Source organism: Melospiza melodia, chromosome 1, assembly GCF_035770615.1.
Source record: "Melospiza melodia melodia isolate bMelMel2 chromosome 1, bMelMel2.pri, whole genome shotgun sequence".
NCBI lineage: Eukaryota > Metazoa > Chordata > Aves > Passeriformes > Passerellidae > Melospiza > Melospiza melodia.
The window spans coordinates 127049002-127071275 of NC_086194.1; the positions used below are offsets into that span (position 1 = coordinate 127049002).

Below are 22274 nucleotides of genomic sequence, written 5' to 3' on the forward strand. Positions count from 1 at the left end.
CAAGGCAAGCCTGGTAATCACTGCAGGTGATTTCAGGCCTTCTTTTACTCTGTATTACTAATACCCACAAGCTTTTCAGCAGAGATATAACATCCAAAAGCTGTATGCTGGTAATTTCCTCCTAATGCCTTAAAATCTGTCTGAAGATTGCTAAAGACCAAGGTTGTAGTATGCTTGAATTAACCTGGGTAGTTGTTGCTAAAGGTTATGTTCTTCAGATGCGATCTCAGTGGAGTTCTTTAAATTGGATTGGGCTCTCTCTTTTACTCTTTAAATTTTAATGCAATTATCAAGTTATCTTACAGTACCATGGTTCTGTTGTCAGGCTGTGAAGAGAGAAGACCTATCAGGAAAAGCTGCAAGGTTAAAAACTGAGAGCAGTGCACTCATGGATCAAGCACAGGAGACTAAAAGGACATTGCAAGGTACTAAGAAAGAAGGTGTTACTAGAAATATTGGCACAGCATGAGAAACTTTCCTTGAACCACAAATTCACATCTCAGCAAAGCCCTTCAGCACTTGTTCGATGAAAAAATGCGAGTTCCATTACAGTGGGACTTTTTGTCATAGTTATTTCCCATGGCAAAAGGGCAAGAAAGTAGATTTCTGGCTTCTGTTATGCTACACACCTTTGCAGTCCTCCTGTCCAGCAAATTCTTTGCCTTGTGCTTGTTTTGCAGTGGACTCAATGCTCAGTGGCAGCATGAGCTGTGTAAGAGTATAGACGAGTGCTGCAACACCATCTGTCCAACAGAAAATTGATATTTTGCTTTGGAATTCTCACGGGGCTTTCACTGTTTTGCAGCTATTGGTCCTAAGCTGGAAGACCTAAAACAAAGACTTGATGTTGCTGATGGAAAGACAAATACACTGAAAGTTGATCTTGTCACTGCTCAAAACAATCTCGATGGGATAAACAGAGGTTTGTTACGTATGGATCACTTCTGGCCTGCCCCTTTTATCTGTTACTGTAAGAATTTGCATGTTCATTTCTGTCTGTTTCAGATGACATTGACAGCATCATCACCAGTGCAAGAAGCATGGCAGAAGATGCCAACTCTGTCACCAACAGTGTGTTGGGTGAACTGGTCCCAATTGAAGCAGAAGTAGAAAGAATTAAGAGTAACTATGGAAGCACACAGAGTGCCAGCTTCAATAAAGCACTGATGGAGGCAAACAATTCAGGTATTGCAGGTGCTGTGAGGGACCTGCCAAATCACTGTAAGGGTGAACATGGCCAGTTTGCAGCAGGAGGTGTAATAACTCAAGTGTTAGGCACGTACCCTAAGCTGGTGTTCTGAACTTCTTTTATGGCCAGTAGAAAGGGACAGGCACAGCAGGAAGTGACTCAGGCCATTCTGTGGTATGTGTTGAAAGCTAGTGCCATGACTGATCTCTAAAGATTTGAACTGGGTCTGATCCAGTTCAACATCTTTATTAATGATCTGGATGATGAGGCAGAGTGTGCCTCAGTACATTTGCTCCTGACACTGAACTGGAAGGAGTGGCTGATAGACCAGAGGGTCATGCTGCCATCCAGACAAACCTCAACAGGCTGTGGAAATAAACTGCCAGGAACCTCTTGAACCTCCTCCAGCAAGAAGTCCTGGACCTGAGGAGAAATAAACCCATTTACCATTATAGGCTGAGCAGGTGGCCAAGCTGGAAAAAAGCTTTGTAGGAAAAGACCTCAGGGTCTTGGTGGCATGAAGTTGAAGGTGAGCCTGCAATGTGCCCCTGGGGTAAAAGGTTTAAACACAGGAGATTCCCTCTGAACGAGACAAAACAGTGCTTTTACTGTGAGGGTGACTGAGTGCTGGCACAGGTTGTCCAGAGAGGTTGTGTAGTCTCATCCTCAGGAATATTCAGAAGCCTGCCGAGACAAGTTCTGGGCTACTGGACCTAGGTGGCCCTGCTTGAACACAGAGGTTGGACACTGACCTCCAGAGGTTTCTTCCAACCTCAGCTACTCTGTTATTATGTGATTTTCTGCTGCATTGGCTAGAGAAGGGCCCTAGACTATTACCTTAGGCTACATGTCTGTTAACTGAAATTAATGAAAAGGATTGCACAGTGCAAGTGCTGAATACAAAATAAGGGACAGTCACATGCCCAAACAACTTCATTTGACATCTTTTCAGCAGCTTTATCTGATAAAATCAAGTAAGAGGAAAACATTTTAAATAATATAAATACAAGAGCTAGTCCTGCATGGTATTACATGTAAGTCATCTCTGCAGTTACAAAACTAGTTTATAAGTCATATTTAGAAAAACAAAAGGTCTGGATTTCATTTTATTTGCCTTCTGCATCATTGGGTTGGAGATGAGAAATTGTTTCCTATTATAATGAAAGTTGAAATACTCATCATATTTTCTTTTCTCTAAAATAAACCTGGCCAGATAGTGTAAGACACTACTAAACTGTGCTGATTAGCAACCTTGACACAAGAATGAAATTCATGCCCTACTCAGTCAGGCCAGCAGTCTGCCTACCTCATTATTCACTCTGACAGTAGGAGATGCTGCGAGCCTGAGTCCTATCTGTTCTCCTTTATTCTCATTCTCCCCTAGCATCCACAGCCACTGGGGAATGATGTCAGCAACCACATCATTGTTCTATTCAATACTTTTTTCTGGACCTTTACCTGAAACATTTTTGGAAATGCTGATTCTGACTGCTTCTGAAAATACCTTTGGCCAAAAATTTCAGGAGTACAATACCTCTGTATAAACTGCTACTTTTAGTGAGAGCTTCCTAATATTGTAGGACCAGTCCACAATTTTCTGATAATTGTGTAGTGATTCCATATTTTTGCATCTTGTTTTCCTCCTCCTTTTTAATATCAACTATTTGCTTTCTTTCATTGCAGTAAAAAATTTGACAAACCAGCTGCCAGATCTGTTCAGCAAGATCAAGAGTATCAACCAACAGCTGATGCCAATCAGCAACATCTCTGAGAACATAAATCGCATAAGAGAGCTGATTCAGCAGGCAAGAGATGCTGCAAATAAGGTCTGTCCTGAGCATTGCAATCGTGCTTGACCTCAGTGGTTTGGGTACACAACACTACTTTCATTCCTCTTTCTAAATAATTTTATTTCAATGTGTGTGAAAGACCAGACATAAGTTTAATTCAACAGCACTACCCAGCAACTGAAGTAACTGTGGTGATGAGAAGCATAATAATTCATACATAAAAATCACAGGATGCAGTAGCATCCTGCTACATCTTTCTCCCATTAGTTTGTTTTTCCCCAGGGCATCTCCATAATACTTAATTGTACAGAGCAGCCTCTTGCCTTGCAAGGTATATTGTGGTGGCTTTGGCAGAGGGACAGAGTTGGCTCTGCTGCTTAGAGACAGGGCTCTCCACCCTTTCAGTGCATGGTCAACTGAAAGCTGATGCTGCCAAAGAAGTTGTGCAGCCCTGTGCTCTCATTGCCAGCTGCTCCAAAATGTTAGAAATTGGCTACTGGCACTTTATTAGACTGCCCTTTCTCGTTTAAGGAACTGCTGTAGTTGCTGAAGTGATAGTGTGGTCTCAGGTATACTAAGAACCATCCCTGAGATCATCACAAATAGCCTAGAGCTACAGTGAATAAGAGGAATCAGTGATCATGGTGTATTTAGCTGGAATAGGATGTGTCTTTATGATATCAGAGGTGCATTGTAATTCCCAACAGACAGTCAAGTCCAGCTAAGTGAAGCACCAGGATGTGTTTGTAGACATCTGAATAATTCATAGACTTGCTCAGAGCTGCAGGGCACATCCTTCCCTGTCTGTGTATTGAAGGTAACAGTTACTTGACAGAGGCACAGTAAGGGTTGATTAACTGATGCCTGGAACAAAAAAGTGCTGTGTTAAGTATTGATAATACAGACTACTGCATTATCCCCTCTGCTTCCTAATTATTTTGTTTGGTAGGATCAGAGTCCAAATCTGTGGTAATTAATTGTTGAGACATGACTAGGATGTGTAATGGGTTACTTTGCAATTAAACTCACCAGTGAAACAGGAGTGGTAGCAACAGTCAATTGTAACATACTCAACTTTGGTTTTCTTAACAGGTTGCTATTCCCATGAGGTTCAATGGCAGCTCTGGGGTAGAGGTTCGACCTCCAAGCAACCTTGAAGATCTAAAGGGCTATACTTCACTTTCCTTGTTCATCCAAATACCTAAGAAAAGATCAGACACCCAGCAGAGGGCAAATAGGTTTGTCCTGTACCTGGGTAATAAAAATGTAGGTATATTTTGATATTTAATCTGATTTTAAGACCAGATATCATGTTTTGAGAGAAGGATGGGAAGTGATCTGTTCTGATTGAAGATTGTAGCTACTCTTGGCATTTAAAATTGCTTTTAAGTTATGGTAGAAGTGTTATTTTCATTCCTTCCCTAGCAAAGTAACTAACAAGTGGCTGAGCCTTGTCCTTTGATGCTTTGCTCTTTTGCTCCTTTGGAAGTTACTTCTCCATCATGGATGCCATCACACATTCTTATCAGAGCTGTCAGTTTCTGCAGCAGTCAGCACAAACTCAGCCCAACTCCTGCCTCAGAGCTTTGCCTCTTTTCACAGTATAAGTCACTGAGTTTCTCTTTTGAATAAAAAAGTGATCATTCCAGTTTTAAAATTCAACCCCTCAGCTCTTAATTTTTTGTCTTCTGAATATGCAGAATAAGGCAGACCTGCTTGTGCATTCAGGTTTGCTCAATCACCGTCAAACATTTTAAAAAATTCCTGCATGTGATTTCTAGTCCTGTTATTTGACAGCAGCTGTATCTGTAGTAGGCCTTGTGCTTACACAGAAAGCTGTTTAGAGGTACTTGTTCTGCACTAGATTTCATCTTTTTATCCTCCGAATAACTAGCCAGGATATCTGTTGCAAGCATTTTAATGGTTACTTCTGAAATACAGTCTCTTGAACAAATAAAATGTGACTTTTTGGGGAAAATGCTCCCAGTCACCTCAGCAGGAACCATTGTCCTTCCCTGAGTGTTGTTCTGAATGCCTTTTTTATGTCACAGGTGTTGAGTCTAATTCTTAGTAAAGGTGTCATGTTTTCATAGCTTTAGCTGGGAGATGTTACAAGTGAGAAAAATATTTTAGATACTGTTGTTACAAAAGTAAAAAGTCACACATGACTTTTCAGTTAATTTATGAATGTATTCATTGAATTAGTGCAACATATAGGCTTACGGTTTTTTCTTCCCAGAACTGATAAACTTAATTCTCATCATTAGGTGGGTGGATTTCTTATGACTCATGCACAGCATGATGATGTCTCTGAGGAAGTGCTGCTGTATTTTACCTTAATTATGATTAATCATTTATTAATTATTATTTACTTGCTATTTTTAGGCTTCCAAGGACTACATTGGTATGGCTGTGAAAGATGGTTACCTTACTTGTGTCTATAACCTGGGAGGTGGTGATGGAGAAGTGAGAGTGCAGTCACTGGTGACTGAAAGCAGCACTGAGGAAGCTGTCATGGATCAAGTTACATTTGAAAGGTATAAGACCCACAGTGTACAACAATCTTCTTGAAAACCTGCTAATGACATCTTTTATGAGTGTGATGTGATATTCTGCCTGTTTTGGTTTTAGGATTTACCAGTATGCAAAGCTGAAGTACATCAAAGCAGCAACATCAATTTCTCCAGATGATGAAAGCCTTAGGAGTGCAAGCAGCGGAGACAGTGACATGCTCCTCAATCTTGATCCCAGCAGTGTTGTCTTTTATGTTGGAGGATACCCACCAGATTTTAGGGTACAGAGTTTCTTAGTGTTTTAAAGAGATTTTGTGTTAATCATTCCATTGCTCCTACAAGTAAACATGGGACCTAGCAGTCATTCAAAAGCATGTGTAAAAGTTTACCTTTGTCAGTAGGAATAGATGAATTGCAAGGAGATGCTACTTCCTACAGAATCTGCCTGGCTTGTACTATACTAGAGCTCAAAGAAGGGAGCATGATGATATTTCATTGCCAAGGAAAGCATGAAACCTGTCCAGCCCTGCTAAATACTGCTCCCAGTCCATGTGACTCTACTTTAAATTGTGCTGCAGTACACCTAGGGTTGTATCAGATTATTTGGATATTATTTACAAGCATGTAGTATCTTTTTTTACATATTTAGAATGTCATATTCTGTGTCTTAATATTTGAAATAAGTCTTAGCAGTTAGATAGCAATGTAAAATTTTGTTAGCTGATGTTGATGAAGTGGTTTTAATGGCACTGTTTTGCAGCCTCCAGATAATCTCAACTATCCTCGCTATGAAGGCTGCATTGAGCTAAACAGCCTAAATGAGCGTATTATCAGCCTTTACAACTTCAAGAGGACTTTTAATCTCAACACCACTGAAGTGCAACCCTGCAGAAGGTGTGATATGAACACAGAAGTGTTTCACAGTTCTGTGATTTTATCATTATGAATTCTTGTCTTTCATATCCAGAAGAATAACCACTGTAGCTAAATTGGTGATTTTTTTCTAACTCTTGGTCATTATTACATTTCTTAGAAAAAATCCTCAGTAATGACATGATTCACATCTATGGCAATCTCAATCTGTTTAAATTTAAGTGTTATAAAATCCAGACCCAATTTGTAGACTAAGGTGTTCATTTGCTTTTTAAAGTAAATATTACATTAAGTTAAAAAAATACAGTCATTAATGATTTCCTCTCTAAAGACCATTTATGAATCTGATAGAATCCAGTGGAAGGTTTTCTCTCTACTTGGGCTAGATCAGAATTTGGCCCTATACCAAATTCTTTAACTTAAGCTTTTTTAAAATTATAATGGCAGTAAGTCCAAGTGGTAGAAGTTTGTGCTGACATACATTCACTCCTCTGACATTGAATTATTACAGGTATAAAGAGGAGACTGACCAAAGCTATTTTGAGGGCACTGGTTATGCCAGTATCACAATAGGAGAAAGAGTTGCGGAACGAGTACGGTACGAGCAGGCAATTCAGACAACTGCAGATGAAGGCATCGTGTTCTTTGCAGCAAATGGGGTAATGTGTGGAATGCTTCTGTCTGTTCTGTAGTGCAAGAACATCTCAAAAATCATGCTTATTAAAGAACATGTTAGATATAGTAATAACTGTAAGGAAATGTCCTAGAAGTGTTATTTTCATCTGTGTGGGAAATTAGTAAATATTGCTGTATGTTTAATGTCATATGGTTTAGTCTTAGGTAGCTTTGCAAGAAACAGGGAGTTGGACTTATGGGTCCCTTCCAGCTTGAGGTATTCAATGATTCTACCATGGTTGCCAAATACTCACTTTGTCAAGGCTGAGTAAAAAATCATTCCAAGAAGCTCCTCCAGTAGGTCATGCAGAGAATTCAGAACCGGGGGCAGGAAGGGAGGAATGCAATATGGATCAAACCAACGTTGGAATATTGAAATCCTTCAAAATTGGAAGTGCGCTCTTCCCAAATCTAGATATGTGTGGAAACAGAGTAAGAAGGAATATAGAAGGGATATGATGACTTACACCTGTAAAGATGCTCAAAACCACAGTGCTGCTACTTATCTAATAATCTTGTGGGTGTATTTGCAATCACTGGGACATATTCTGGATAATTTTTCAATGCTGTAAAAAGTCAGTAGACATTTGAAATTACACAAAGTCCTTCAGAGATTTGGAGCTGATAGCAGATCTGTTTATAATGGTTTAAAGTAATTATGATTGATTAGTATAAGTTTTAGGCTTTGTTTTATCCTTTCCCCAAAAAGCTTTCTAGAAGCAACTAGATAGCTTCATTAAAATTATTCATATGACAGTGAAATATATATCTGAAATTATGGCAGTTTAATTATGTTGATGTTTTTTTATTTATTGCAGGATCAGTTCATCAGTGTGCTTATTAGAAATGGTCATATAGTTTTTAGATACAAGCTTGACTCTGAAACTCCAGAAGAAGTAGAAGCCAGAAAAGCTGTAAATGATGGAACATATCAACAAGTATGTAATTTTAAAGAATCAAGGGATCATTATTTGTAAAAATACACTTTAACTGAAACTGTCCCGTTGTAAAGTTTAGTTGTGGAGTTTTCCTTTTGTGTGAGGAAATCAAGTCACTGGGCACTAGTTTGGATATGTGAAAATGAATCTTTCTCTTGACCTACTTTAATATGAATAATTAAGTTTTAACAGTGAAACCACCAAAGGAAAAATTTTCAGAGCAATGCTTTACATAACGATAGTTGTGTTCAATGCAATTGTTTGCATTAGTTTTATTCTTAGATTAGTGTTTTCACCACCTAAGGGTTTATTTCTTCAGGATGGGCTGATATTTTTAGAGATTACTGTTTTGCAGTCTTTGTTGTTGCTTGTCTCCTTAGCTTCAGTCCAGCTCTTTTGTAGCACTACCAGAGTGAAATCATAAAGACATCGTTAAAAACCTTTGATTTCCTTGTCGATTAGTTCTCCCTTTCCCCTTAATATATTTCCAACTAAATAGTGTAAACTGAAGGGTCTGCTGCAAGAAATCTGTATGCTTTACTGGGTTAAGTTACCTTGGGCCAGCTGGCTGACTTAACTTTTGTTTCAGGCACCAGCTTCTGAATCTTGAGCTATAAAGACAAGACAGTATCTGAATCTTAGGGGAGGTGTGTTTTTAGGGCAGTCTTTGAGATGAAAATAAAACCTCACCTTGTATTGGAGAGTTGAACATTTTCCTTGCTTTGATTAAATGCCCAAAGCTTGCAAAGTACCTTTGAACTACTGCAGTTATCCTTGATTTAAGTCACTAGTAAAAAAGAGGGGGGAAAAAAAACATCACTGTGTCCTACTCTGTGGGGGTTCTTTTAACCAGGTAAATTATTTTTATTTCTGCCAAGTGAAGTGGGTCTCATTATTCGTGTATTTCAGATTAATTTGGTGTTTGACCGAAGAAACAAAGTTGTGTATGTCAGTCCTGGTATTAGAGCCAACATACAAGTCTTCAGTTTCACTGAGTACTACCTAGGTGGAGTTCCATCTCTTCTACGGGAACGGTGAGTAACTATAAAAGAACTGTAATATACAGGCTTTGTAGGGAAACACTATCTAAACTCTTTCCTTACACAATATCTTTCATGCTCTGTATAGACTATCTAATGTGATAGATGAAAACCAAAGTGTATAATACATGATCATAATCTGTGAATTTTGGCTAATTTTTGGTGAGATCTTAGTTGTAGTTCCTCCTAAAATTGGACTTCATTAGTATGAGAATGTATACACAAGAAAGTTTGCTCTTGTTCTCTTTTTCTATTTCTTATATTGTCAGCATTTCTAGGTTACTATAGTGGTGTGTGCTTTGAAATGCCAGGCTACTGAACTCTTTTTCCTTCTCCTCTCTGAAACCAGCTTTAATATATCCACACCTCCATTCCGGGGCTGCATGAAGAATGTGAAAAACCCAAGCACTGCGTCTGTTGTTTTTGATAAGACTTTTGGTGTCAGCAAGAAATGTTCAGATGACTGGAAGGTAACTAATAAATCTCCTCAAAAACTTCTGCTGGAGTTCACAGGCTGGTTTGTCTATAAATCCTGGCCCATTATGTTTTGCTAAGATCAAAAATTATATTTGGTTAATATGTGATGGCAGTGAAAGAACCTGGATTGGGTGTGAAGATGCAGAAATAAAAGAGACACCAGCCCTATTGTGATAGCTTCTTACAGCACATAGTCCACCCTCTTATTTAATACTGTTTACAATTAAGTATTCATATTTACCATGTAAGCTTGTTGGCTTCCAGTTGCTGTTATTGATTAGGCTGGAATTCTTGTCTTTCACATCTACTCTGCATCTTTCCTCCTGCCATGGTGTTTACGCTTCCTAATTAAATGACCTCTCAGCCTTTTTTTCTTGAAAGATCTTAACAGGCTCTTCCATCAAATTCTCACATTCTAAGACTCCACTCATCTGATTGTTTTGTAATTATTTTCTGTGCAGCCTTGAGTTTTGCCATGTTCTTTTAAAAATAGGACAACATGACATTTTGGTGCTGGCTTAACTAGTGCTGCATGGAGAGATTAAAACAATCTTTCTGTTTCTACTTACTGCTGCTTACATGGTGCATGATCTCATTTGCCCTTTTTACTACAGTATTGCACGGAAAGTTTGTGCTTATTTTCTTTTACTTGTGGCATCTAAATCTTTCACAAAGCGATTTCTTCACAGACTATCTTTGCAGAGAATCTAATCTTCGTTCTCTGCATCTGCAAAACTTTTCATGTATTAAAAAGTGTCCAGTGACTCACACAGTTTCAATTATGTAGCTCATCTGCACAGCTTCATAGTTGTGAACTATTCCTCCAGCTACTCAATTTTGTGTCCTCAAACGTGCAAACTTTCAAAGCCACCATAGCTAGAGATGAGCAGCTCATTATTCTCAGCAAGCCTCCTCTCTCTTTTTGGAGAGTTTCTTAGATCATAGTTAATGCTGGTGAAGCCAACTCTGACAGTCTGTTCTGTACTGAAATAATGGTTTTTGAGGTTTGCCTTGTGCTTGGTTTTGACTGGAGCTGATCACAATTATGTTGAGTGGGGCAGCTGTTGTCTCATATTGACATTTCTTCTGATTAAAAGGAAAAATCACTGAAATCATTATTTTCTCTCTTTCAGCTTGTCAGATCTGCAGCTTTCTCCAAGGATGGGACACTGAGCCTGAGTGCAGCAAATTTCCCATTTCCAGAGGATTTCCAAGTTGGCTTTGGCTTTCAGACAACAGCTTCTACTGGAACACTCTTAAATTACAATCTACGGGTATGAAACACATTCAACTTAGCATATGTGATGGGTTTTATCTCTGAATCAGTCATTTCAGTTTGGGTCATAAGTCTCATGTAAATTCCTGTATTTTAAGGTAAGAAATGCCTTTTTTGAGTGTGGCATTGTTCATGTCATAGGTCAGAGAAATGCATTCTGGCAATTTCTTCACATGGCTAGCAAGCAGTTTGATGAGTAACAGAGCTTTGAACTAGAGCCTTCTGCAGAGTTGCTCACACACCTGACACCAACATCCCAGCAAGAAAATTGTTGCTTAATTGGCTATAAATTTTCTCAGGGAAAAATGGCACTCTGCCCACACAGAAATGTTTCTATGTCCAAATAGGCAGAGGAGAGGGATTGGTTCTGACTATGATCCCTCAGAAAGCAGGGAGGTTTAAGTAGAACTCATTCTGGCTGGCTGAAAGAGCTAAGAAGTGAGTGTACACCAGGTATTTGATAAGTGGATAACTGGCTCCTCTGCTTTTTGTAAACATAAACAAGTATTTTAAATAAATGTTTGCTATTCAGAGTGCAGAGGTATTTTGTAATGGAAGCTATGCTCATCATGCAGAACTTGGTATGCATCTGGTACTAGATGACTGAGAAATGCAGGTCTAGTGTAAGAAAATGTGTTGTCTACTGGCACCCACTGAGAGCTGTATTAATGGCAGTAGCAAGAACTAAAGGCTTTTGCATTTATTTAGCTGATCATTTTGTGGGGTTCTTTTGTAGCCTGATGTTCTTTCCATCTTTCTGAGTCCTGGCTCAGTAACTGCAAAGATACGAGATAAGGACATTAAACTGGAAAAGAAATATGAAGATGGCTCAATGCATTATGTGACAGTAATGAAAACAGGCAACAGGTGAGTCCAGTTCTTCATCTAGATCTTATGTAGTGGTTGGAGAAAAGAAATTCAAATTTTGGGAGACTAATTCTTTGGATAAACAGCTTAAAATGACAGAAACACGTCTGTCAAATGGTTCTTATGTATATATATATATATTTAATTTCGTTTCCTAATTATTTCTTTATATAGCATGCTTATTTTCTTTCACTTTTTTCAGAGTACATTTGATGGTTGATGATGATTCAAAAGCAGTTGACTCTCCCAGGTCATCAAACTCACAGGAATCAAACAGACCTATAAAATTTGGTGGAAATAATTTTGAAGGTTGCATCTCAAACATCTTTATTGAAAGGTATTTGGCCTAGAAAGAATTACTTTTCATGTATTGTGGCCTGTTCTTCTTCTTAAATCATATTAAAATTATATTTTGCTAAAATGCTTTTCTTCTACATGTGTGAAGCCTTCATGAATGCATAACTTTGCTGCCCTCAAATACTCTTTCATTCAGGTATATTATACATGGGATCCAGTTACAATTACATCTGCTGTTCAGATGTAAAGGAATTTTAGTTTCAATCATACCTGTTTAGCAGTCTTTTAGCCAAAGAATGAACTCTGCAGAGTGAATTGGATATGTCCCAATAAGGCATCCAAAAAGATTTGCTAAATTGTCTTGTTATAGCTCCCCAGGGAACCAGGTGGTGAAAGGAGCAAAGCTACTGACAGAATCAAAACAGTTACACAAACAAGTGAGACCATATGTGTAGAAATCATCTGCCTTATTTAAGCTGTCTCTTCTTTTCATGTGTTTGTCTGATTATTAGAGACACCTTACAGCCAAAATTTAGGAGAAAAAATATCCATTAATGTATTTCTAGAAGACAAGCATTCTATGAGCCATAACTCATATCCCAGTGGGGCTTTGTGTTAGCTAAGTTTTGATGAGTATTTCTACATGTGTAGAGTTTTCAAAAATAGTGTATTTTAATTCAATTGTCATACCACCACAGAATGAGAAGGGCTGGAAGGCACCTTTAAAGATGCTCTAGTTTTAGCCCTCTGCAATGGGCAGGGACACCTTCCACAAGACCAGGCTGCTCAAATTATGGCTTCATTTAAAGCACTGCAAGGCAATCAAGTGATGTCAAGATGATTTTTCCCCTTTTCTTTTATATACCTTTTATGTATCCTCAGTACTTCTAGCATGCATATTTGTAATTCCTTAATTCTGATAACTCAGCATAGCCCTGGTAGTCTGTTAAGCCAGGAGACCAAACATCCTAAAGGCCTCATAGGAGGCTGGAAAGCCCTACACTGTCTTGAGGAACCAAGGCCCCCTCTAGAACATATCCTGTCAACTATGATTCTGCCCATCCAGGGGGAATTCCTTGGATGGGGGAATATCACACTATTCACCAAGCCTCCCATTGGGGTATCCTTGTTAGATATCCCAATTTGTAAGGTCTGTGAATTGTATATGTGATTTTATCATGTGTGTGCATTGTCGTTCCACGTTGGTGAAGTGGTGCAGCGTAAGGGTCCTTATTAAAATACCGAGGTAAAAAACCCCTTATCCCTTAACCTTGTTTGGCTCTCAATTTTTTTAAGACCAGGAAAAGGCATCAGAAGTAACCTATATATTAAATTTCCCGTCAGAAAACAAAGTGGGAAAGTTTTTGTGCCAAAATAGATGAAGAATAAATACTATAGCTGGTCTGGTGGAGTGAATGGAGAATGACCAGCATTCAAGAAGTTCAGGTCCACTCTTCTATAGAAAGTGGACTCTTCTACCACTCTTCTCATAGAAAACCACAAGAAAGGAGCTTTGTAGCTTCTTTGTAGCTGTAAAGATTTTGTAATTTACTGATTAGAGATGCTTTGTACAACTTAGAAAATCATAGTATTGCTTTAATATTATTCCTTATACACAGGGTAAATTAGCTTTGAAAGTCTTCCTGATAATTTGGTTAATACTAGAGTTACATGTGAAATTGTGACCGGCTTTGTCCCTTGACAAAACTCATCAGAACATCTTATTTAAGGAGAGAGTGAAGCAGAACCTGATGATGTTATATTTTCTTGATTTGGAACTGTTTATGTATAATTACCAATCAAAGTTTTATAGTCGTTATAGATTCAGAAATCTTAATCAAGGCTGCTGTCATTTTTTCCTCTGTTTTCAAGGACCACATATGTTTGTGGTTTTTAAATTGCTTTTAGCAAAAATTATTTTGTTTAGAAAAGATGAGACCAGAAATCAGAGTTTTTCTATAGCCAAAAATAAATGAGCAGAGCCAGGGAAAATATGATTTACAGCATTGAATGTACATTTTTCGTTGAAAAATAAAAATTGGTACTTTGCTATCATGTCACTGGGAAATATATTTTGTGCAGAACACATTTTTACAATATGCTTGTTGTTGATTACACTAAAGAAAAGGAATGCTGAGTCACAGCACTTTACTGCTTTCATCATGACAGGGTAGGTCGGCTCCCTGAGGTTCAAAATCTTGTCACTAATACTGGGAAGACTGGTGTGTCCCTTGGAGCTTGCCAGGAGTATGAAAACCTTGAACCAATGCTGCTGCAGGAATTTAAAAATCCTCTCAGGCTTAAGATGCTCAAGGTATGCTTATTATTACTGTCTTCTTTGCTCCATTTGATGCCTAGGCTTTCCATCATTTCTGGAACTGAGATTCAGATGTTCTGTCTTTCCTTCCATCTCACATCTGAAGCAAGTTCTCACCATGCTGGAGTTTCATGCTAAACCCACGCCTGTCTAGAATGACAACAGCTTTTCTGTCTTTTAGGGAGGGGTTTTGACTGCCTTGGGAGCTCTTAAATGTGTTGATTAAAATGTTTCTATTTATGTGCACATACAGTAAATGTTTCAATTCTATCTTATGTGCACAGAATGAAAAATACCTTGATTATTTGAAAGCTGCTAACGTGCAACACCACCCTATACCAGCTCCATTACATGACAGCAGTGAAGCTTATCTCCTTGGAAGCATCCCAAACAGTTTCATATCCTACATGTTTTCTCCATTGTTATCTACAGACAGGTAATAAAAACATTCTCTGTTCTTCTTCTCCTACTTGAACTGTTGGAGCTGCTTGACTCTTAGGGTGCTGATTGTAAGGATTTTCTTCTTGTCTATATCTTGGGCCATAACAAAAGGTGGTTGTAAAAGTTCAGGCTTTTTTTTTCGGTGCAAACATTTACGTAAACTGAGTAGATTGAATGGGATGTGGTGAACAATTACAGTGCATGTTAATGTCAGTTCCTAAGCCTGAATATGTCAAGTTTCATTCACATTCAGAAATGTAGTGTATAATGCCATGATTCCACCCAAATGCTATTTCAAAAATGGAGTTTCACTGAGAACAGAAAAGATAAAACAACCAACCAAACAGACCCATACTGGAATGTGCTTACTTTCCACTACAGGTTACATTTCTCTGTAGATGTACGGACTCGATCATCAAGAGGATTAATAGTTTTCATGGAGGAAAGCTCTGAGGACTCTTACATGGCTCTCCACATTTCAAAAGGACGTTTTGTCTTTTCACTTGGCTCTGGAGAAAAACAAGTCAAAGTCAGAACCAGTACTAAATACAATGATGGGCAATGGCACACTGTAAGTAGCATGGAACCACAGTGTTAGCATAACTAGCATTCAGCAGGCACAGCCTAATGCATTTTTAAGAGAATAGAAAGTCAGTTTTGGTCATTGGAAAAATTGGAAATTAATTCCTATGCCTGAAAGTTCATGTGGTTGACAGGTCTCTGAGAGACCTTACTGAGACTGATGGTCCCAGGATGTTACTTTCAGATTAAATATTTCATCAACCTGGTATTTAATTTAAAGACAAAGAAAATCTGCAGTGGCTTTTATTGGCTTTTGGGTTTTTTACTCTGTTATCCTTGCCTCCGGGAAAGGTGGTCTTCAGCACAGATGGGAAGAGCGCCCGCCTTGTTGTTGATGGTCTAAGGGCCCAGCACAGAAAACTGGCAACAAATTCTGCCATCAACATTAAGCCACCAGTCTATGTGGGAGGGCTGCCACCACTGAAGAGACAGGTAAATAATTGACAAATCCACCCACGCACACTCCCCATGCTGCACTAATTATATGGGAAAGTCTTTAATATGCAGGATTTCCATGCTGAAAAGCTTTGGTGAGGATTTCCAAGGACCACGTGAGCACCATCTGTGGCTGATGTTTGCGTGGCTCATTACAGATCTTTTTCCTCACCTGTTCACACAGCCTTCACCTGGACCTGTATTTTCAATATGTTGCTGAGTCATTGAGGGCAACCATATACTCTTTTCATTTTTATTCCTTAAAAATAGAGAAGACCAAAGTCAAATTTTTAATTCCAGAAATACCATCTTTCTGAAGAACATTTACCTCAGTAGACTAAGCAATAATCAGTAGAAAAGCAAAAGAATCATTCTCATTAAGAAATTATGGATGTAGAACTGGATTTGAATCTGAAATACATGTGATTTCCATTTAAAAAAGAGGACAGTTAATGAGCCAGGGTATTTTATAAAATCAGAATTAAATAAACAGTCTTAGGAAGGGAAGGGCTGCTTCAGGGATTTCACAATTCCTCTTGCATTGTCTTTTTGACGTCATTGGGAAGTATCTGTTTTACAAGCAGGAGTCATGTTAATTCAAAATCAACTCTTACTGGGTTTCAAGCACGTTTTTAGAACTTTGGAATACCTTTTCACTGCAGCAAAGATGGGTGCTAGGTGCCTTTAGTGCCAGTTGCCTTTCTATAGCCCAACAGTCCAAAAGAACTAATGTTTGGGGTTTTTTAGCAATAATACTAAACATAATGCTTCAGTATTCGTGTTTTGAAATATGCTTTCAGAATATGCCAATGAAGAGTTTCAAGGGTTGCCTGAGGAATTTTAAGATGAATGGAAAAGCCATTAATGCACCTCAGCAAAAACATGGCGTACTTCCATGTCTGGATGTTCCCATGGACACAGGGATTTACTTCTTTAATGAAGGAGGATATATCACCATTGGTAAGCTGTGTGAGGATTATGGCATATGGAATTGTATGAAGCACAGATGTGTATGGGTTACTTGTTTTTACATGGTTTTCCAATTATCTCCACCTATGATCATCCATCTCCCCACTGTTTAATTCTCCACAGGTAATTTGCTGATGGGTTTGGATTTCAGGATTGTGTTTACCATTCGACCAAGGAGCTCCACAGGTGTGCTCCTCCATGCTGGAAGCAAGCAAGACAAGTACTTGACTGTTTACATGGAGGGAGGGAAGGTGGGTACAGACTGCGTCCATTCCAGCTGTATTGCCCTCATTCAGCAGGGGGAATTCTGACCTCCCCCTGTTGCTCCTGTTCTTTGTCACAGTAACTTAACAGGTAACTTCTCTACAGGTGATTGCTGCTGGAAATAGTGATGCTGGAGAATTCCAGGCATCGGTCACACCTAAGAAACGTCTGTCTGATGGGCAGTGGCATACCATTGCAGGTACATGGTACATACCATTTCTTCAGAAGCTTTGAAGGGATGGTGGGCACAGAGCACTGCAGCTCCAATTTTTTTATTAATCATTTCCCTTCTGTTTAGTCGGAGAATACTCTTGTATTCTGTCTTGTGTTAATTAAAGGCTTTACATAAGGATTTTTTAGTAGGCTCTGTTAAGCCCTGGATGACCTAGGCTTGTCAGTCTGACTCTGAATTAAAATAAAATCTGGTTTTTTTCTGTGCCTTAAATTTCAAGAAAGATGCTATTTAAAAATAGTGCCATATCTAGCTGATTCTTTAATAGGTTTGAGAAGGAGTTCTTATTTACCTGCTTCTTTGCAGTCTCTCAGAAGGAGAAGACAGTGCAGCTAGAGGTGGGCACACAGAGTAACTATACCACTGTACTTCAACCCTCTCCTCCTAGACGTGTGTATCAGCCACTCTACTTTGGCAAAATTCCAGGTAATATTATTGCTGCTTATTTTTTTCATGTGGTTTTCCTTTCCAAAACAAAGGTCTCATCCATTCATGTTCTTCTATATCATTTCCCCTCTTTTGAATACCCTGCCATAATTAACGTTCTTTAAAATGATTCTTATTAACTTGGTCTTTCCACCTTGGTTTTGTAGCAAATTTGGACACCCCATGGCTTCCAGTTGAAGACCCATTTTTTGGCTGTCTTCGGAATATTACCATCAATGACAAGCATGTCTCCACCAGGAGGATTTCAGAGGTTCATGGTGCAGTGAATTTGCAAGGGTGCCCAGAGAAGTAACTCTGCTGTTACAGTCGTTGTGCACACATTGGGCTGCTTGGATTCCCCTTTGGTGACCAGCTTCAGGCTGCTCCTTCTGAACAGCCGGTGAGCAAATGCATCCTCTGGATGTGGACTGTGCCAAAGCAAACAAAAAGTATTTGCTTTGACAAACTCCCTTTTAAATGTTATTGATTTCTGAGGTAATCTGTTGTGCCTTTGGAGATATATGCAGAAAATGTAATTGCATATACGCTGCTGGGCCAAATTCTGCTCTCATCCACGACAGCAGAGACTTGAGCAACTCCAGTGTCTTAATTTTGGAAATTTTCCTTAATGTTGGCCATCTTGAGAGCAAATTTGATCCATTAATATATATAATTTTATAAAAAATAGAAATCTCTTTGGTTTGTTGCTTATACAGAAATGTACATTGATGTTCAAAGTAATAATAATAATAATATAAATGGAGTTTGAAGCACTTTAAGGAGTGAAACTCTGGGGGTTTGTTACAAAGTTAGGAATTGTGGGACCAAATAAATGCAGTATGTTCCTAAAACCCTTTTTTCTTGTTTGGTTGTTTTAACCTGGTGGGTTTTTAATGTACTTTTTAGAAGCTGCTAAATCCTGCTTGCTTTGTGCAAATATTTCTGTAGGTTTAAGATGCTGATTTGCCTGAATAAGCAGGTATCCATCATCTCTCCATCTCTGCTCATCTCAATTTGATTATCTAAAAATCTCAAAAAGAGGGTCATTTTTTTGCCATCTTCAGAGACAGAGAGTCTCTTCAATAGGCAATTTTTTTTGTTGAAATGAAATGAAATGAAGAAAAGTTTTATCAAGAATAGCAGAGCTGCATTTTCTACAATTATGTAGTACAAATTACAGGACTAACCCAGAAAAAATTGTTTTCTTCAACATTCAAATTTTTGTTTTGTACCTGATTGTGACCCACAGTGGAGGGCAGGGAACCCACTTCACTCTACTCTTCTGAGAAAAGGGCTGGACTGTATAGACTCGACATGGCTTCTTTTTCCACTGTCATTCAGAATCAGCATTTTGGTAATGGTTTTTTTATCCCAAATCCCTGGTGCCAACCCTCTTTTGCAAAATGAAAAAATAAAAAAGAAGAAAGTATTTTCTAAGGCAGATCCTTGATGCAGGAAGGCAGGCAGACAAATTCTCCTTCACTCCTAATGTTCCTGTTTTCCACTGCCTTCTTCTCAAAGTACAGCAGCATGTCTTCAGTGTGTTTGAAATGAGGTGCAAGCTGGACTAACAGAAGCAGATGCCAGATCAATAGTCCTTATGGCTTTGGTCATTAATCCCTTTGCAGCTTTGCAGGGTAGCAAAAGTGCCAGAAAGTTGTTCACACCAAATCTTGTGTTGCTTTCTCTTTTATGGCAACTCTTTTACTGGCAAATCTGTGTCCATGCAGAGGTTTCTGAAGTGTAAAGCCAGTTTTGGTGGGAATGGGATGCATGCTGGGGTTGAGGGCTCAGAGGGAGCAAAGGATTGACATGTAATGGCAGAGCCCTCTCCTTATATTATACATATTCTCCTGTACAGCAGCCTGCCACGTGGGATAGCAGCACCCATCAGGCTGGAGGTGATGGGTTCAGAAATAATCTCTTTTGATAGCAACAACTGAATCCTTTCTATTTATAAAAGCTCAAAAACTGTTCAAATACTTAGTTGACCAAAACTGTGAAAATACTCAATTCATTTACTGGCTTAATTGACACTAAAAGTTTCCAGAAGGAGAAAGGAGGAACAATAAAATTTTATCATGCAATTCTCTGGTAACCTTCCCTATCTCATGCTCATCAGACAGCTCTGTGAGGCAGATTTTCCCAAACCACAAAGAAAAGCCTTTTCATTCTTCTCTTACTGCTGTCAGTCAAACAAAGACAAAAAAACATGGCAAATATTTTTGCATCACAACCTGGAGCCAGTCCTGGATTTCATTCCCTTCCATTTGATTTATCATAAGTAGTTTTAATGCTGACAAAAAGAAATGAAAAATGCATAAGGACTTGAGTAAATATAAGATATATTGATCAGGAAGTATTAATTCCAATGCAATACTACTTTTGCACGACAAAAAAAAAAAAAAATAGAAAAGTGTCTTTGGTTTTAAGGTTCTTTGTGGTTGTTTGGTTTTTCCCCCCCACACACAATTTTTTTCAGTTGTATTGCTTCCACAGAGTCAGGCTTCATACATTGTTGGGACAATGAATAAAGCCAACTAGAGTTTCAGGTTCTGTACTTTCAGAGGTAAATCTATATCAGGCTCATACCCTCAAGGATCATCAATCCAGTGGATGATCTTAACATGAGGGAAGAAGTTGTTCTGTTACAATCTATGAAGAATTTTTATTATTGAAGAAATCAGTGTTATGAGTTTTTTTAATTTTTAGGAGTAGTAGTTCCAAGACTTTCATCACACTATTGTCATTTGACAATAACTTGCATGAATTATTTGCCTGTTTTGGCTGTAGCATTTCAGGTGTGCCCCTAAAACTAGCAATTCCCATGTTAGAATAAAATACACAGCAGAGGCTTTCCCTATAATATTATTCCCTATAATATATTCTGTAGTCATTTTGCTAATCAAATACCATGTTCAGTACACTGAGAGCACATGGCTAAAAGATGCATACTCTTTAACAGTGTGTTAGAATTCTTCTGAATCCCAAATCAATTACAGAAGGAGAGCAGATTTCCACTCTAAACCACATTGGTATTGTTAGCATCAAATCCCTCTCTTGTCCATATAAGTATCAAGGGCAAAGGGTTCTCATCCAATTAATTTGGATTAGATTTAATAGGATCATGTTATCTGAGGTGGATGACACCAAGGTCCGTGAGTTTCCATTTACTATAACTACAAGCCACAGCTAGATTATTGGCAGCTGAAAGACAGAAAGCCTAACACTGGGAACTGAGAGCAAGTAAAATGAAATAGATCACAGGGCACTGTAGAAGGAAATGCACATTCATTGTAGAAAAAAAAGCGGGTATGAATATAAAAAAGGAAAACATACTGCCTTTTCAATGCTTATAAATGACTGTAACTTAAGCTTCTAATGACAAAAACTTCCAACTAAAACTTTTAGCATTCTTTCTGTACCTTAGCCTTTAAAACACAGAACCACTGACCTTTCATGCTGTCACCAGCAAAATTAATTGTGCAAGCTAACTTTCTGTGGTTTTGTAACCACTTCTTTGAGTCACTTGTGAGCCAGTTCATTTTCGCTTTCCATCCTCTTTGCCTCTTCATAAGTCCTCCATGGATATTTTAATATAAAGTTTTTTTATTATTACTATTTGGGGCATTTTCTCCTTTCTCCTTCCTTTCTGCCCTTCATAAAATAGCCTTGAAAATGCAGACATAGTGAAAACAGTATAAATGTGTTATGGTTTTGTAATGGACTCTTCCCATGCTCTTTGCCTATTACCATTCTCTTTGTGGTTTTCTCATTTAAAAAAAAACAAAAACCTCCTGCATCTTTCTCTAATGATGTAAGGAGGTTTAGGACACAACCTTCTGTAAATCTGTCTGCATTTTCTAAAAATACATTAAATGGACATCCCTGGCAAAAGGGATGTTAAAGGGTATGGTGCTATAATACAATATTATAGCTTCACTGGAGACATTATGGCTGCAAGGCAGAAACATAAACATCCTTTGTGCAGCTGGCCCAGACATCTTAAAATTGCAAGAGGCTGGTCATTGCCTGAGCTGCAATGAAGCACCGTCTGAGTATAAAGAATTGCAAGCAAAATAACCAATGATTTTTTTATGTTCTGTCAGTTTGGGGGATCCTCTGTAGCAATAAAACCAAACTGTGACCTGTTGGTCAGATTGTACTGTCTCCTGCTTTGCAGCTGAGAGCATGAGATCTTTTTTAAACACATTCCTATCATTACTTTACACCTCAGCCAGTTACTATGTTTCCTACAGGTTGTTCCAAATGTGAAGCCCATGTGAAATGTTCCATGAGAAACAGGTTCTTTGTTAAGGTGTCACTCACTCGTTGAGAAGGATGGAACACTGCTGCATTGTCACACACAATAAAAAGAAAGGTAGTTGGCATCATGGCCTTTTGTCTCTGTTCAGTTATATTTAAATTGGGAGCAACAACAGATTTCTCCATTGTGTGGGAGCCTGTGTCTAAGAGTTCTGTCACAGGAGGACTATGCACTGGTAAGAATGAATAACTGCATTCATAGTTGAGTCAGTAATTTATAAAATAATGTGTATCATGGTTTAGGAATGGTGCTTCACAGTTCAGTGCACCCACTGAGACTCTCCCAAACCACACTGATGCTTGCCCCTTCCTGGTCCAGCAGAGGAAACTGAGAATTAGGGCACAAA

General features: G+C 38.5%; 1 protein-coding gene across 3 annotated transcripts in view; it reads left to right on the plus strand.

Moving 5' to 3' along the window:
• LAMA3 (laminin subunit alpha 3) overlaps nucleotides 1-21988 on the plus strand; it is a 109562-nt gene extending 87574 nt beyond the window's left edge. For 2 of the 3 annotated variants that reach the window (XM_063167542.1, XM_063167549.1), the window contains exons 54-77: nucleotides 326-425; nucleotides 806-922; nucleotides 1006-1185; nucleotides 2873-3015; nucleotides 4072-4245; nucleotides 5365-5516; nucleotides 5611-5773; nucleotides 6253-6386; nucleotides 6877-7024; nucleotides 7859-7978; nucleotides 8888-9012; nucleotides 9368-9488; nucleotides 10629-10769; nucleotides 11508-11638; nucleotides 11841-11975; nucleotides 14105-14249; nucleotides 14537-14688; nucleotides 15075-15264; nucleotides 15567-15707; nucleotides 16511-16670; nucleotides 16803-16930; nucleotides 17049-17142; nucleotides 17482-17601; nucleotides 17769-18452. In XM_063167542.1, the coding sequence (XP_063023612.1) occupies nucleotides 326-425; nucleotides 806-922; nucleotides 1006-1185; nucleotides 2873-3015; nucleotides 4072-4245; nucleotides 5365-5516; nucleotides 5611-5773; nucleotides 6253-6386; nucleotides 6877-7024; nucleotides 7859-7978; nucleotides 8888-9012; nucleotides 9368-9488; nucleotides 10629-10769; nucleotides 11508-11638; nucleotides 11841-11975; nucleotides 14105-14249; nucleotides 14537-14688; nucleotides 15075-15264; nucleotides 15567-15707; nucleotides 16511-16670; nucleotides 16803-16930; nucleotides 17049-17142; nucleotides 17482-17601; nucleotides 17769-17914 (3360 nt within the window). In that variant the 3' untranslated portion in view covers nucleotides 17915-18452. Of the gene's footprint in view, nucleotides 1-325; nucleotides 426-805; nucleotides 923-1005; nucleotides 1186-2872; nucleotides 3016-4071; nucleotides 4246-5364; nucleotides 5517-5610; nucleotides 5774-6252; nucleotides 6387-6876; nucleotides 7025-7858; nucleotides 7979-8887; nucleotides 9013-9367; nucleotides 9489-10628; nucleotides 10770-11507; nucleotides 11639-11840; nucleotides 11976-14104; nucleotides 14250-14536; nucleotides 14689-15074; nucleotides 15265-15566; nucleotides 15708-16510; nucleotides 16671-16802; nucleotides 16931-17048; nucleotides 17143-17481; nucleotides 17602-17768; nucleotides 18453-21860 lie in introns of those variants that run through there. The other variant, XR_010029309.1, reaches the window with a different exon arrangement.
• Nucleotides 21989-22274: the final 286 nt, after the last annotated feature.